The 13,728-nt window shown below is 43.2% G+C and overlaps 1 protein-coding gene across 1 annotated transcript; it reads right to left on the bottom strand.

The window, feature by feature from the left end:
- Positions 1 to 1,736: 1,736 nt before the first annotated feature.
- On the bottom strand, positions 1,737 to 12,075 carry LOC120844474 (mitotic spindle assembly checkpoint protein MAD1). Its single transcript, XM_040216267.3, has 4 exons — positions 11,875 to 12,075; positions 9,127 to 9,264; positions 6,563 to 6,652; positions 1,737 to 2,333 (listed from the first exon to the last, which is right to left on the bottom strand). The coding sequence occupies exons 1-4, from the start codon at positions 12,073 to 12,075 to the stop codon at positions 1,821 to 1,823; spliced, it is 942 nt and encodes a 313-aa protein (XP_040072201.3). The 3' UTR covers positions 1,737 to 1,820.
- Between the last annotated feature and the right edge of the window lie 1,653 nt (positions 12,076 to 13,728).

The following is a 13,728-nucleotide window of genomic DNA, read 5'->3' as shown; positions in this document are numbered from 1 at the left end:
CGCTCCACCCCGGCTCCCCCCAACTCCTCCCATTGGCCAGACCCTCTCTATACACGGTTGTGGAACTCGCTAGGGCTTGTTTTGGGTAGTACGAACTTGAGCGTCTCAAACTGCCACACATGTAGAAGCGTGCCTGCTCAGGTGCAGAACGCGAGATGACGAGGAAATTACTAAGAAACAACAAAAATTCGAGCACCATCGAAGCAAAGCTCAAAGCTAAGAAGACCTAAGAGTGTGAGCCAAGAGACGCCATTTCACGCGTTCCAAAGAAAAAAAGCGTCAAGACGCCAGTTGCTTTGAAGTCACCACGCAGAGATAAGAGACGCGTACCCTTGCGGTGGTGACATGAATCTGGTACTTTCGACTGTCTTGCGGCGTTGAATCTGACCGACTTTGCACGTCGAAAGGTGTTTCTTCCGTTCTTCAGCGCTACACAAAAAGATAAAAGTTTAGCGAAGGTACCACACGTAGTATGAGCCTCAGTCAGCTGAGCTTGTACTACCCAAAATGAGGGCGCCACAGTTTGTTCAGGGTGCCTATTGGCAACGACATGTTTTGGTGGCGCCACCTCGCGGGCTCCCTCCTGTGACGGAGCTGGTAGGATGAGAGCAGACGACGCTCTATGTCAAAGCACGGAGTGGCATGCTAGTTTGCATCTATGCCGGTTAAAAACGGTTCATTTATAAAAGAAACGTGTATGATGTTTTTGTAAGTGAAGTTGCTTTTTATTAAAAAAAAATAACTTCGAAATGTTCAAAAACAAGCCCCAAGCTCAACATTACAGCTTGCGCAGCATGCCTTAGGCTTAGGGTGATTCACAGCCTCCCCGATTCTTGTTTTTTCGTATATGTGGATGCTGCTGTAGAAAAATGTTTTGCATTCACCAGAATAAATGACGTGCTGTCTTCTTAGCTGTGCACGCGCGCAAAGTTGTGTTCCAAGGCGCAGCACACTGGTTTTACGTACATTGAGCTTGCCGATACCGACGATTCTATTCCAAGTGTGACACAACAGTCGCTGACAAGGAAATGGTCGTCAGCAACTGACGCTTAGCTCCTCCCGCATCGAATATGTGGCAAAGAAGTTTGTTACATCGCCACTTCTGCTCGAGAGAAACGTAGAAATGTTCATAACTTTTTAAACTGTCAGACATGGCCCGGCAAATTCAATCGGTTCATTAATTTGTTCTATCCAAGTTTTACCAACAATTATTTAAAAATTAAAAATCGCTCGCTGAGAAGCTCATCACGCAATATGCGCATTTGGGTCCTCGAAATTGAACATACAAAGGATAGTAATCCGTAGGTGTATACCTCATTTTTTGGGACGCTGAAGTGTCAGCAATTACTAGATTTAAGACTTCGATCGAAAGGGGGTCTTGCATGTTTTGCGTCGACCGGGTGAATAAGCAGGGATTGAATTGAAACGAATCGGGAATCAGTTTTATTTTATCCGAATCATAATAAAAAGACACCCTATTCGCCGGGGTAAGTGTTGTAGTGGGGTAAAGCGCTGGGTATTCTATTTTCATCATCCAACTTTTTGTGCTGGGGTAGAGGACAGCACACTACCATCCCAGCGCAACACAGGCACGCATCTGCTTGTTCTCTTAACACTTTGTTTACTGGGATTTCTACACCTCAAAGAAAACCTTTTAGACGCTAAGCTGAAATGCTGTCAAGATATCATTGATGTTGAGGTAGAAAGAATCATCTGTATGATTACCATCAATGTGATCATGCTTTTGATTTAATCTTGGTGGAGGATCTACCACTGTTATTGTGACACTACTTCTAGCGTATGACTAGCATTTCAACAGTTCACCGCTCCCACGGTAGAAGACGCGCGGGCTCCAAGTCCCTGGAAGGCTCCTCCTCCTTTGTGAAGACGTACGTTTCAGTCTCAAAAACATCTGCCCTCGTCCCGAAGGTTGCAGTGAGTGTCTTCTGAAGTTTCTGGCAGCCATTTCTCGAAGCATTTTCAGCGCCGTGCCCTTGCTCCGTGGAAAGAGAGTCTTTCTCGAAAATGCTGTCAAGGACAGATCCCGCGATCCGAGGATGGATGTCCGACATCCGTCGTGTCGCTCTCCAGTTATCTGCAAACGACGTTGGAAGTTGTGTGGAGTGGCCTTCGCTGCCAAACATTCTTCTCTGGTAGAGGGTTTGCTTTGGCTCCAGATCGGGTGACTTGACCGTGAAGTTGGACCGCTGGGAGTCCATTGAGAAACGGCGGGCTGCTTGCGGTCGCCTGATGTTGCCTTCGAAGATGGTGCCGCTCAGGTCTATCTCACGGAGTTTGGCAAGCAGCCGCTCTTTTTTCTCTCGATCGAGGTTCTGCAATGGTTCAGATATTTCCAGGATTACGTACGGCTACGTCAGCTGCTACGCATCCCATAACACCTTGGCTATTAATCGTGAGTGTCACTCGTGCCTTCTTTTGCAGACCAGAAAGTTTGACTACGAGTCTGGCTTGTGCTTTGGTTCTGTAGCCTGTTTTGTGCGCTCTCTGGCAGATTGCAGTGCCACCTAAAGCCCCTTGGTCTGTTCGTATTTGTTTTGCAAGTAGTGTCAAAAGCGCCAAAGCACGAGGACCGTGCTTTGGCGTGCTTTGAACTGGAATGAGCAGCCTTTGGAAGTGAACGGCGGCTAAACACTGGCTCGAGGCATGTGTTTTCTGTGTTTGCACAACAATGGTTATCGGTATATTTGAAGAAACACGAGTGAATTTTATCAAGAGTCTTTAGCACTACCACTATTCCTTTGCCCCATTCAGCTTATTTTGTTTCTTTCGAATTTTCACCAAGGGAAGGTTGTATTCCATGTGAAAAAAGGAATTGGTGTCTGCAAGCAAGGGGAAAAAAACATGACCTCAATGTGGAAGTTCACTTTAGCTGATGAATAAATACAGGAACTCTTATTTGTAAGGGAAGAGTGCCCTACCATGTCTGACGACCACAGAGAGGTGATATGACGAGTCATACCACCTCTTTGTGGACGTGTAAACTTCGTTTAAAATCGGCAGTTTGCACCAAAATAAAGTAAACATTCACTCGGCCTCCAGATGTTGTTTGTTCAACAATACTACAGTGAAAAAAAAAAAAAAAAAAACACGGAATGGACAGATCAGATAGCCAGGATGTAATAATGAGAGCAAGGAACATCTTGAGGCCAAGTGAGAGCTATCTTTATTTTAGTGAAAATTTTCTATTTTAAATAAAGTTGTATGGTGTGCCCTATGAAAACAGAAATTAGTATGCAGTAAGTTAAAACAATAATTCAATGCAAGCTTTTTTTTTTAAATTAGCCATTTAAAGGCAGTAATGACAATGTAAGCAAAGCCACTGCCATGAATTTGAGATCAATGTTCAATGACACAAAAATAATAATTACTCTATGATTCTTGGTGCTATGACATAGAAGCAAGGGTGGCATTTTGTTAAAGATCCTAGGTATAGTTTTTTTTTTGTATGAGCATGCTAATACTCTATTGTACATTTTGAATGCCATTTAAATGGGGTTCTCAATACTGACTTTTTTAATACATTGTATTCTCTGGGTGAAATTGAAAAAAAAAGTCCAGCTGATATCGCCATTGACCCACAATTTTTTGAAGGCCCTTTTTCAGCTTTGCTAGCTGCCGTAGCACTAGCCTATGGGCTTAAATATACTGACAAAAAATTGAGATATTTTCTGCGATTTTGTTGTATCTGACCTTCACAGTCTGTGAAGAAAGAAATAGAACGAACTTGCAAAAATATCTTTTAGCACAGTTCTGAATTGCAAGTTTCTTTCTAAGAGCACATTTTGCAAATACACAAAGTAGTTCACAGAGGCTGCCAGCAAGCGATCTGTGCCTTATTGGGAGGGTTGCATGTTTTCTGAGTTTAATGGTCATCAGATTCGGAGGGTGTTTTTCTGAGTTTCTTTCTGCCAAAAATTTGAAATTTATCGTAATTTATTTTCGTTCGATTCACAAATCTCCAAAATTCAGAGTTTAATTTTGCAGTTTCCTATTATTCTACAAATAATAATAAATAATATGTTGGCTGTAAACGTGTGCTAGATTCAAAAGAATGCACTTGCAATAAATACTATTTCTTCAGCTGTATTTGGTGTTGGTGCCCTTGCCATTACCAATACTAATGTGTGCCATGAAAAAACTTGCAATAAACGTTGATACCTTAAAATCACAATTTCTGAAAGTAGACGCTGAGACGCTCATTTTTGGTGCCATCCTATTCCATCATCCTTCCCTGTAGCTGTGCGGGGTGGAGTGGTAACTGAATATGGAAGCTTCAACAACCCCCCCTCCCCTTTTCCTGTTTTATGAAATCTCTGTTTCATAGCTGTCCCTGTTACAAAATCACAACCAATCCTTTCTCGAAAAAGCACATAGTTATGGTCCAAGCTCTAAACCGGAACAGTGTTTTTTATCCTGACTCTAAAGTACAATGTCCTGTTGTCCGTAATGAACTTTGGCGAGATGAACGGTAAGACCCCTTTTATCAATGATCTCAGATTTTGAAAGGAAATTGGGGTGGAATTTGCTCAGGAATATTAACTTTGTGCATTGGCCACACTGAATTGTATATTATTACCGTCTCTCTTTTTTTTTCTTCATTTTTTTGCATTGGAACATAGAAATTTGGAGTTATGGGACAAATCCGAATTGACAAACATTTTACCCGCCGGTGTTTTTCGGACTGTTTATCCGAAAATGCGGAATTCTACTTATTGGACATAAGACATGTTCATAAAGCATTATATGTTTATATATTAGTTATTCTGCTTTGTGCAGCCCTGTTTTCAGTGTAGTTTAGAGTAGCACTTCTTTTCTTTTAACTAATGTTGCTGTTACATAAAAGTGATTCTTTTAAACCTTCTTTGATAAGGGTCTCACTTTAAAGGAAAATAATTTTTCTAACTCACATTTTATACATGATTCATACTTGCCTTGAATTTAATCTTCCATATACTAATTACGTTCAGTAAAATCAACTAAAGGCATGAGCAATGCATTTGAAGGTATTCTGATTACATCTTAAAGACTGCTCCACTGCTTTCAATCCTAAAGCCAATCGTAATTTTTACAGGCCTGCACGTTTTTCGCTTTTGAATAAAAGCAAGCGAGGTTTGGGTCACACGGACAAACCACTAAACAAACACATTGATCTTACGGACGAAGTTGGTATAGACAAAATTTGTTTCCGTGGAATTCTCTAGGGCTTCTGGCGGGCTTTGCAGTCACGATTTGATTTTCATTCTCTTTGGTTATACAGCAGGCATGTTCGAATAGTGGGTTTTTATTCGAAGCGAATCGTGGTTTTGGCCGAATATTTTCGAATTGAAAATCGAATAGTTTCTCCAAACTTCAACTTTGACAAAAGAGAAAAAAAGAAAGAAAAGAAAGCACGAATGATGAACGTTGGTTGTCAGGATGTCGCTGCATAGCATATGCTTTTGCATAATCGCGGCAGGTTAGCCACGTTCAGTGCGCTTGTCACCAAGCCCCTGTGCAGTGCTGGGAAGCAACAACCGCGAAGCCCGCGAGCTCCACATGTATTGTTTCCTCTACACAAGTCACTCCTTTGGCACAGCGGTAGAGCACCGGGCTCATAATCATGGAGTCGTGGTCGATTCCCATAGGGTTGCACTTGGAATTTTGTTCTTCTGAATTAGATACTATAATGTCTTCTCAATTATTGGTTCTTTTGTAGAGATTGTTCTCTGTGTACGTGTTACATATTTTGTAACGGTTTTCGAGGCATTCCGTCAAACTTTTCTTGGGGATCCCGGCCCTTAAACACATTATGTGTTAGAAATTACAGTATGTGTATTCAACTTGCAGTGAATTTTGGATATATTTTATCTGCATTCAAAATTTTGGAATTTGCACATCTATACTTGTAAGCATGTGGGAACAGTGATTTTGGAAGTTTGAGCTTGAATGGAGCATCTATATTTACCCACCTGTTGTCATTGCATGAACTATATTTCCTCTCCTCACAAAGAGTAAGGACACACAAAAAATATCTTTGTCACATCATAGTATGTAATGTTAATTTAGTATTATATTAGCTTTTTCTTTGTGGCAGTTTGACATCTAAAAATACTTGCTGTTTAAAATGACTATATATTTAATATAAGGTTTTGACAAGCACCCTATAATCGTATTCACCTCAACGCCCGTAGCAAAAAAAAAAAAAAAGGCCAGCTTTCCGCGGAATTAGATTAATTCCGGCCTTCATGTGTTTTATTAAAGACATACTAGGTGCATTGGAGATTAGCTTTATGTTAATTTATCAAGGTGTACACGTTTGATAATCTAAAAGCACGGTTTCTTGCTTCGACAACCAAATCTTGTAAGGACTACCTCGCACAGTTCATGAATAACGTGCAAAACTTCATTTTCTTTTCTTTATGTGTCAGTACCTGTAATGTTAACATACTAAGTGTTCTTCCCACATTCATAGTTCTCTTTTATTTCAGTTTACTGTTGTGAAGTTACAACGTACTTGCAGCACATTTTCGTGTATATAGGTAACAATTAGTATGTGACTCACCGTCAGGAAGGAGCCTATGCCCTTGTCAAAATTCTGGCTCTCGGAGTTTGCATTCTTGAAGAAGAATGTCTGAGGACTGTGTTGCTTGCTCTAGAGAAGGGTATTTCCATTATTTGAAATAGTATTGTAACTTACACGTCGTAAGAAGAAATCTGTGCAGTTGCGAATGTTATTTAGCGAATAGTTGTTTCATATTTAATTCAGGTATTTATGTTCAGTGAAAGCATAAAATTGGCAGCGCCCTTTATCTCCACACTCTTGTGATGCGTGAAATGCAGTTTTTAAAGGGGCTGTGCAAAAATATTAACGTTGAAAGAAATCGCAGCCTGTAATTTTTATCCTATGTGCCTTACCCTAAGTGACAGAAAACACCCAATTTTCCTCGGAAAGGTTGCGATTTCACTGAGTGATTTGATATTTTAAAACTGTTTTTTTCCCGGCCTGCAGCCGCACAGCGGTGGCCGTCGGAACCATAGGGCGCGGCCGGCGTGACGTGGACGTGACGTGAGCGTGACGTTAAATGGGGAATGTGTAAAACATTGGCAAGTTGTGCAGTTATCTGATAAACATAAGGCCTATTTTTAGAAATCTGGTCGTATTGACATAAACAAACGTATCGAAATATTATTATTCATAGTGGCGCCATCTATCAGAGGTCAACAAAACCATTTCTGCTCTGTGGCGTTGCTCACTTGCCCATAGTCCCGTAGCTCTCAAGTCGTGAGCAGCGCTCCAGGCGAGCAAAATAGAATATTCGGCTCGTGTTTCGAACGTGCGTTATTACGCTTCCCAACTACAGTTTTTTTTATACTCCGTTTCTTTCTAAATGCCAGCGTAGCTGAGGCTACAAGAGCGAGCTGCGAGCTTTCAGCGTCCCTGCCTAGCACGCGCGCTCGTGCAGTGCAAGCGTCGTTCAGGAGAACGTGCTTTTGCGATTAACTTCTGCTTCGCTATCACGTAAAGTGAAACATACGGGCTCACGGAACCTATAAAAGAAATGAATAAAATAATACATTTGAAAGGAATGTTTAATGAGACGCTGAGGCCGCGAGCTGCATACTTTTTTTTCCTTGTAGTTTTTTTTTACGTTTTGTCATCGCGCGTCTAAACATGCTGACACATGCTTGCATGGTGGTGGTAAGTCGCCATGCGTCTGGATCAGGGCCAGGATCGGGCGGAGAGTCGTCGCGCTCATCGGCGCCGCGCCCCCGTTCCGTCGGGGTGCCCGCGTAGGGAACGAGTCCAGCGGACCCGCTAAAGACGAACATCTCACGCTCGATCTCGCTCAGTCCGTTCTTCCAAGATGCCATCTTGTTCGTCCTTCTTTCAACGCTGGCAACCATGGCAACGCTCGCTGAGGTCCGAGCCAAAGCGCCTGCGAATCCGGAAACCTACCTCCTCATTAAACGTCACAACCACGTGACAACCACATTACCGGAAAGACGATGTGAGAGTTGAGAGTGGCCGCGTGGGGCCCACATTTCAATGTGTTTTTATTTTGTTAAAAAACAAAACAAACTAGGGCACGTATCGAAAAACTGTTTTATGTTCCATATTCAACGGGTGGTAGGGATTAACTCCCACACCTATCGACCTGAAGTCCGAGAATTGTTGCACAGCCCCTTTAAGGTGTGATAGTTTGAAATTGTTTAGAAGATATTAAATCGTCGTTTAAAGGAGTGAACAAGGACTTTCATTTTTATTTATTTCCCCGCTACATTGAGCGGGTAAATTGGGTGCATGGGTCATGTGACGTTAAGTTACCCGCTAAATTCAGCGTTGAAACTAAATTGGTGTATGGGTCACATGACGTCGATTTTTCTGCTAGATTTAGTGGGAAAATTGAATTGATGTAAATCTCACGTGTTCTCAGGTCACGTAACGTAAATTTCCCCGCTATATTTAGCGGAGAAACTGAAGGCATTTAGGTCGTATGACAGTGATTTTCCCGCCAAATTTATCAGGGAAAACGTCAATTTTTCTGCTAAATTTAGGTGAAAACAAAATTGGTGTTTAGGTCCCGATATTGTCTTGCGATAATAAATGTTCCGCTAAACTTAGCGGGTTAAGGGAATTGGTGTATAAGTCACGTGACGTTAATTTCCGCACTAAATTTAGCAGGGAGATTGAATTGGTGCATAGGTCACATGACATTTTCCCCGCGGACTCTGGCGGGGAAAATTAATGGTGTCTAGGCCACGTGACGTCAGGTCACGTGACATCAAATGACAGCACGTGACCTAAACACCAATTCAGTTTGCCGGTTAAATTTAGCAGGAAATGCATGGACGAAGGGACGGACGAAATTTTCAGATTGGCGTAGCGTTGAAGAGCATTCCATTCTTTAATACACTGGGATCTCATTGAATAGAACATATACAGGTGGAACTTATAGAACAATTTCGCCAGGTCCCTTAGAGTACTGTCACTAAGATTTCTGTTCGCTTGAATTGGGTGGAGCTAAATTTAAATCTTCTATCTTAAGCTAGGCCTTCACCAGATTGCTACGTAGCTATCGAAAAGTGGTAATTCGGGAACACATAAAATAACCATCCTTTACTCACACTCACTTTCTTCTGGAGCATTTCATGTTCAGCTGAAAGTGCATGCAGCTGCTTCTGAATGTCTTTGCTGTGATTCTTTTCTTGGGCCAGCTCCTTCTTGTAAGCACTCTGGACGGTGTCCAACTTACGTCTGAGCTCCTGTTGTGGATACAAGAGGCGAATCTACAGGGCGTTTTGCGGAATGCCGGCTAAATTGTTCCCGCAAAAAGTATATGTGTCGCATAGAAAAAATGTAAATCTTTTTTTGCGAAAAGTATGTGTTGCACAGAAAAAAAAGGTTTTATTTTGTATTAATCTCTTCTGAAGTACTAAAGAGCCTATTTGGGAAACTTAAAACAATGTTAAGTATGATTACCGCTCATTAATTACTTTTGAATAATTAACTTTCTAATGAGCAATTTTAAAGGTATTGTTTTAAGTACAAACTTTCTGGACGTCAATCTAAACCGTGAAATCAGCCCGCACGTGCATATTTTGCGGTGTCCCCCCCAAAAAAAATGCTCAGTTTAGACGCATTTTTATATTTCAGTTTCGTATCCGAATGCAACCACTGCACCACCTCCCTTATAGGAGAGAAGAAATGGCAAAATTAGATGTGTTGCCGTTTGAATGATATTACAAGAATAATCTTTGAATCTGAGTTTCACCACCTTCGTGCGAGGAACGCAGGGTGGCACACGTTAATTGCGCGATTTAGTCATAAAGATCAGGACCGTTGGTGTAAAGTTGCACTCCGATAGGAAACTGGAACCCTTGCTCGTTGGTCCAGTCTTGCGGCTATCCTTGGAAATGTGATCTCGCTCCAACAAGCTTGAGTATTACCTTAAAGCGGTAGACCGGAACCCACGGCCTGCAGCGGAAATGGCACCCTCCCGGTTGCCGCCATCTTGCCTGTTTGCCACATTAGTGATCACGTGACGTTAAGATGGCTGCACCCAGAGGTGGGCCGGATCAGATTGGCCAGATCACGGTAATCACGGTCAGCAGACGGGACATCTGGGGTTGTGTTCCAATCTTCTCGAATGGATCCGAGTTAGTCCGGCGGATCAAGTCACGTGACAAGACAGATACAGAAATCCTGGATGCGGGTAGGTTTTCGAACGCAACGGGTGCAAGACCTTTACCCGAAAGTGAGACAGAGTGAATTTTGGAACACGGCCGCCTGGATGGGGACCGAAGCGAGCGAGCAGGTGCGAGCTGGCCGAGCGCGGCTGGCGCGGGGACGGCGGTTGAGTCACATTTAACCGCGATGATCGTGCTGCGGGAGAATGGTAAATCTCCATGTGTGCCATGGTTGGCTAGGCAGACGACGAACAAATAGGACCGGGCATGCACGCATCGCACAAGATCTGACCAGGTATGGGAACCGATCCGAGGGAATCGATCGTACATGTCAAACATCGCGTGGATATCTCGCATGAAAGTTTTGCATTCTCGCTGCACTCGACCAGTGAAATGTTCATGGCTCTCAAGGAAAGATACGCAGAGATAGAATACGTGAGAGAGCTCTCACGCATTCCTTCTCGGATCGGGTCCACGCGTCGGTGCCCGAATCAGGTCAGATCTTGTGCGATACGTGCATATCCAGTCCTATTCGTTCATCGCTTGCCTTGCCAAACATGGCACACATGGAAATTTACCATTCTCCCACAGCACGATCATCGCGGTTCAATGCTATTTCGCACCGCCGTCCGCGCCAGCCGGGCTCGGTCAGCTCGCACCTGCTTGCTTGGTTCGGCCAGTTCGGTTTCGGTCCCCATCCAGGCGGCCCTGTTCCAAAATGTACTCTATCTCACTCTTGGGTAAAGGTCTTGCACCCGTTACGTTCGAAAACCTACCCGCGTCCAGCATTTCTGTATCTGTCCTGTCACGTGACTTGAACCGCCGGAGTAACTCGGATCCATTTGAGCCATTCGAGTAAGATTTGAACGCAGCCCCAGAGTGGCCCATCTGCTGACCGTGATCTGACCAATCTGATCTGGCCCACCTCTAGGCGCAGCCATCTTAACGTCACGTGATCACTAATGCGGCAAACAGGCAAAATGGCGGCAACCGGGGGGGTGCCATTTTTGGCTGCTGGTTTACCGCTCTTAGTTTACTCAAGCTCGTTGTCCAGCTCCCGCCCAGACCCACGTGCAGAGAGACCTGGGTCACGTGATGTGAAGTAAGCGGTTGATTGGTCCGGCAAGCGCGTAGTCGCTGCCCCGCTGCCATGCTTAGGAGTGAACGGAGTTTAGAAACGTCTCCCCATTTGGTTGGTATGCCGTATAATGCCGCACGTAGCTTATAGCATCTTTGTAAAGTGAGTTAGTAATTTTAGGCGATGCTCATCAATTGAATAACTAAAAATGTTATAACCTTTGTATGTAGTAATTGAAAAGTTTATTTAATTTTCTAAAGAATAGACTCTTTCGCGGAGACCAATACATCAACTTTTTGGTGTGTGAAAGATGCACTACATATCAGACACACACACACAAAAGCAGTTGATGTTCGCCGGAACGATTTGGCCGACGTTCCGGGAAGCACCCTGTAGTACCAGTAATTGGGTCAATAACATCGATATTTTCTTGACTAATTATTTCTTTCTTTTACCATATTACTACTGCTCATATTAATCAGTGTTCTCTCATCTTGACTGTTTTTATTTATATTTTTATTAATTGTTTTAGGAGTGTAAACACTAGTAGCTTCCTAAGGCTAGGACACTTTCACCAATACAAAGAAATTATGGATTCTGATGTTTACCTGAACTTCTGTGTCTTTTTCCTGGAGTTTTTGTTCAACTTGCCTAAGTTTTTCATCTGACTCTACTTCCTTTTCGACCAGGATGCCTCGTTCTTGCACAGCCTGCTGAACATTTGCCAGCTGTTGTTTCAACTTCAGAAGTTCGCAGTTACGATAGTGAAGTCGTTTTTCATACTCCCTGCAATGGCCAGAGTATTGCATGTTGGGCAAGCATCTTTTGACAGCCCGTCTATCAAGATTCCAAGCAAGCTTTGGCAAATATGTTGAAATAAAGTAGCGAGGCATTTAGCACAGTAAAATGAAGCCTTTTGCGGGCTGATCCATTTATCAGGACGCTCGAGAAACCATTAAATTCAACTATATTATGGCCAAAGAAACAAGTCATTTAACTTTTTGTATGCAAGTGCTTTTGCGTAATAAGGCTTACATAAAAAGGCACTAGATATCATTTTCTTGTTAAAAATGCAATCAAACATTGCAACACACCCCTTTACTGAGATCTGACCAATCTGATGTTTGCAAAGACATCAGATTGGTCAGGAAAAGGGGCAAACTATGATATTTTGATCGCGTTTTTAATAGAAAAAAGGCCACACATGATGTTAAGTTTGTGTTTCCTGGCAAAGCAAAAGCCAGAAGCACTACATGCAAATTGCTTTCCCTCTTACACACATCTAGAGATCATTAGATCAGCTAACAGAAACATCCCAGGCAGGCGAGCATGCATAGTATATGTCGCCAGCAAGTTTAGAAAAAACGTGCATGCTTCAAAATGCTATATTTACTTTTCATGCTTACCAGCGTAACACACGGATTGACAATCAATGCAATCACAACAACAAGCCAAGTGAGCCAGGTGGAGAAACATTTGTTTCTCAAAATTAAATCTATGTTGAACGCTATGTATGTTGCATGTCATGCTCAGTGTACAGCGCAGGTTGAATTATTTATGAAAGAGCCTCTGCCTTGTCATTTATGAGACTCTTTGTAGTACCATAGCCTCCTATATACTGACAAAGCCTGGCAGATCGCCACGAGAAGCGGCTGCAAAAATGGAAAAGGTGGAGCGGCAGACATGAAAGGAGAGCCACAAGACTGGCGCCGACGCCGAAACACACTTCTACCGAGCGAACAAGTCTGTTTCGTGTCCTCGCCGCTGCAAAAGCTGTGCGCTGACGTCCAGGTTCCTCAATAAATGGCTCCAAATCTGCGACCGGGCACTTGCTCCGTCGTCGAACTGCATGCCAGGCTTTTTGAGTATAGAATAAACTATGGTAGTACATTCGCAGGCGACGCGAAACAGCCCATGCGTGTGCGTGGTTTACAAGTCCTGCTGCGCTATTTATTAGAAGAAAGCTGTACCATCATCGAGGCTTCAGCGGCTGTACAGTTTTTATTGCCACTCCCCGCTTGACCAGCTGTCGCTGAGTTAATGCTGATTTTGCCGAATATAGAGGCGTTCTGGCAAAAAAGGCAAAGTCAGGCATGGCTAAATCCACCCGGTCGGCAGGTTGAGTGCACTGATCTCCACTATAAGGGGCTGGATGGTGCATTGAGCAGACAATTTTTAAGCCACCGGAAGTAAGCGGCTTGTCCCGGAAGTAAGCGCTTGATAGGTTTTTCAACTCTCCCGAGTGCTGGTTCAAACAGTGTTCAGGGCGTTGGCTTTTTTCTTGTCATCCCAAGAGAGCCTGCCTGTTGCAGAGTAACAGTGCATGCGGACCCGAGAAGTCTCTTAGGAAGCCATTCGATGTGAAAATTTTGAGATTCTAGTTGGGTGCGTATGTCCCACGTTCAAATGCCTTATTCTCGGGATTTAATTCAGAACGAGAGTATCAAAACCCATTCAAAGAC

This window comes from Ixodes scapularis, unplaced genomic scaffold (assembly GCF_016920785.2).
Source record: "Ixodes scapularis isolate PalLabHiFi unplaced genomic scaffold, ASM1692078v2 PGA_scaffold2__306_contigs__length_199485367, whole genome shotgun sequence".
Classification (NCBI taxonomy): Eukaryota; Metazoa; Arthropoda; class Arachnida; order Ixodida; family Ixodidae; genus Ixodes; species Ixodes scapularis.
The sequence above is the reverse complement of the archived record's forward strand: the minus strand, read 5'-3'. Positions and strand labels throughout refer to the sequence as shown.

What these genes read in the sequence shown, in the direction of transcription:
- LOC120844474 (XM_040216267.3), bottom strand. Translation starts at nt 12,075, where the DNA reads ATGCAATACTCTGGCCATTGCAGGGAGTATGAAAAACGACTTCACTAT. An exon ending in AAAAAGACACAGAAGTTCAG is followed by an intron (nt 9,265 to 11,874) that starts GTAAACATCAGA and finishes TATCCACAACAG; the next exon opens with GAGCTCAGACGTAAGTTGGA. An exon ending in TGCTCCAGAAGAAAGTGAGT is followed by an intron (nt 6,653 to 9,126) that starts GTGAGTAAAGGA and finishes ACCCTTCTCTAG; the next exon opens with AGCAAGCAACACAGTCCTCA.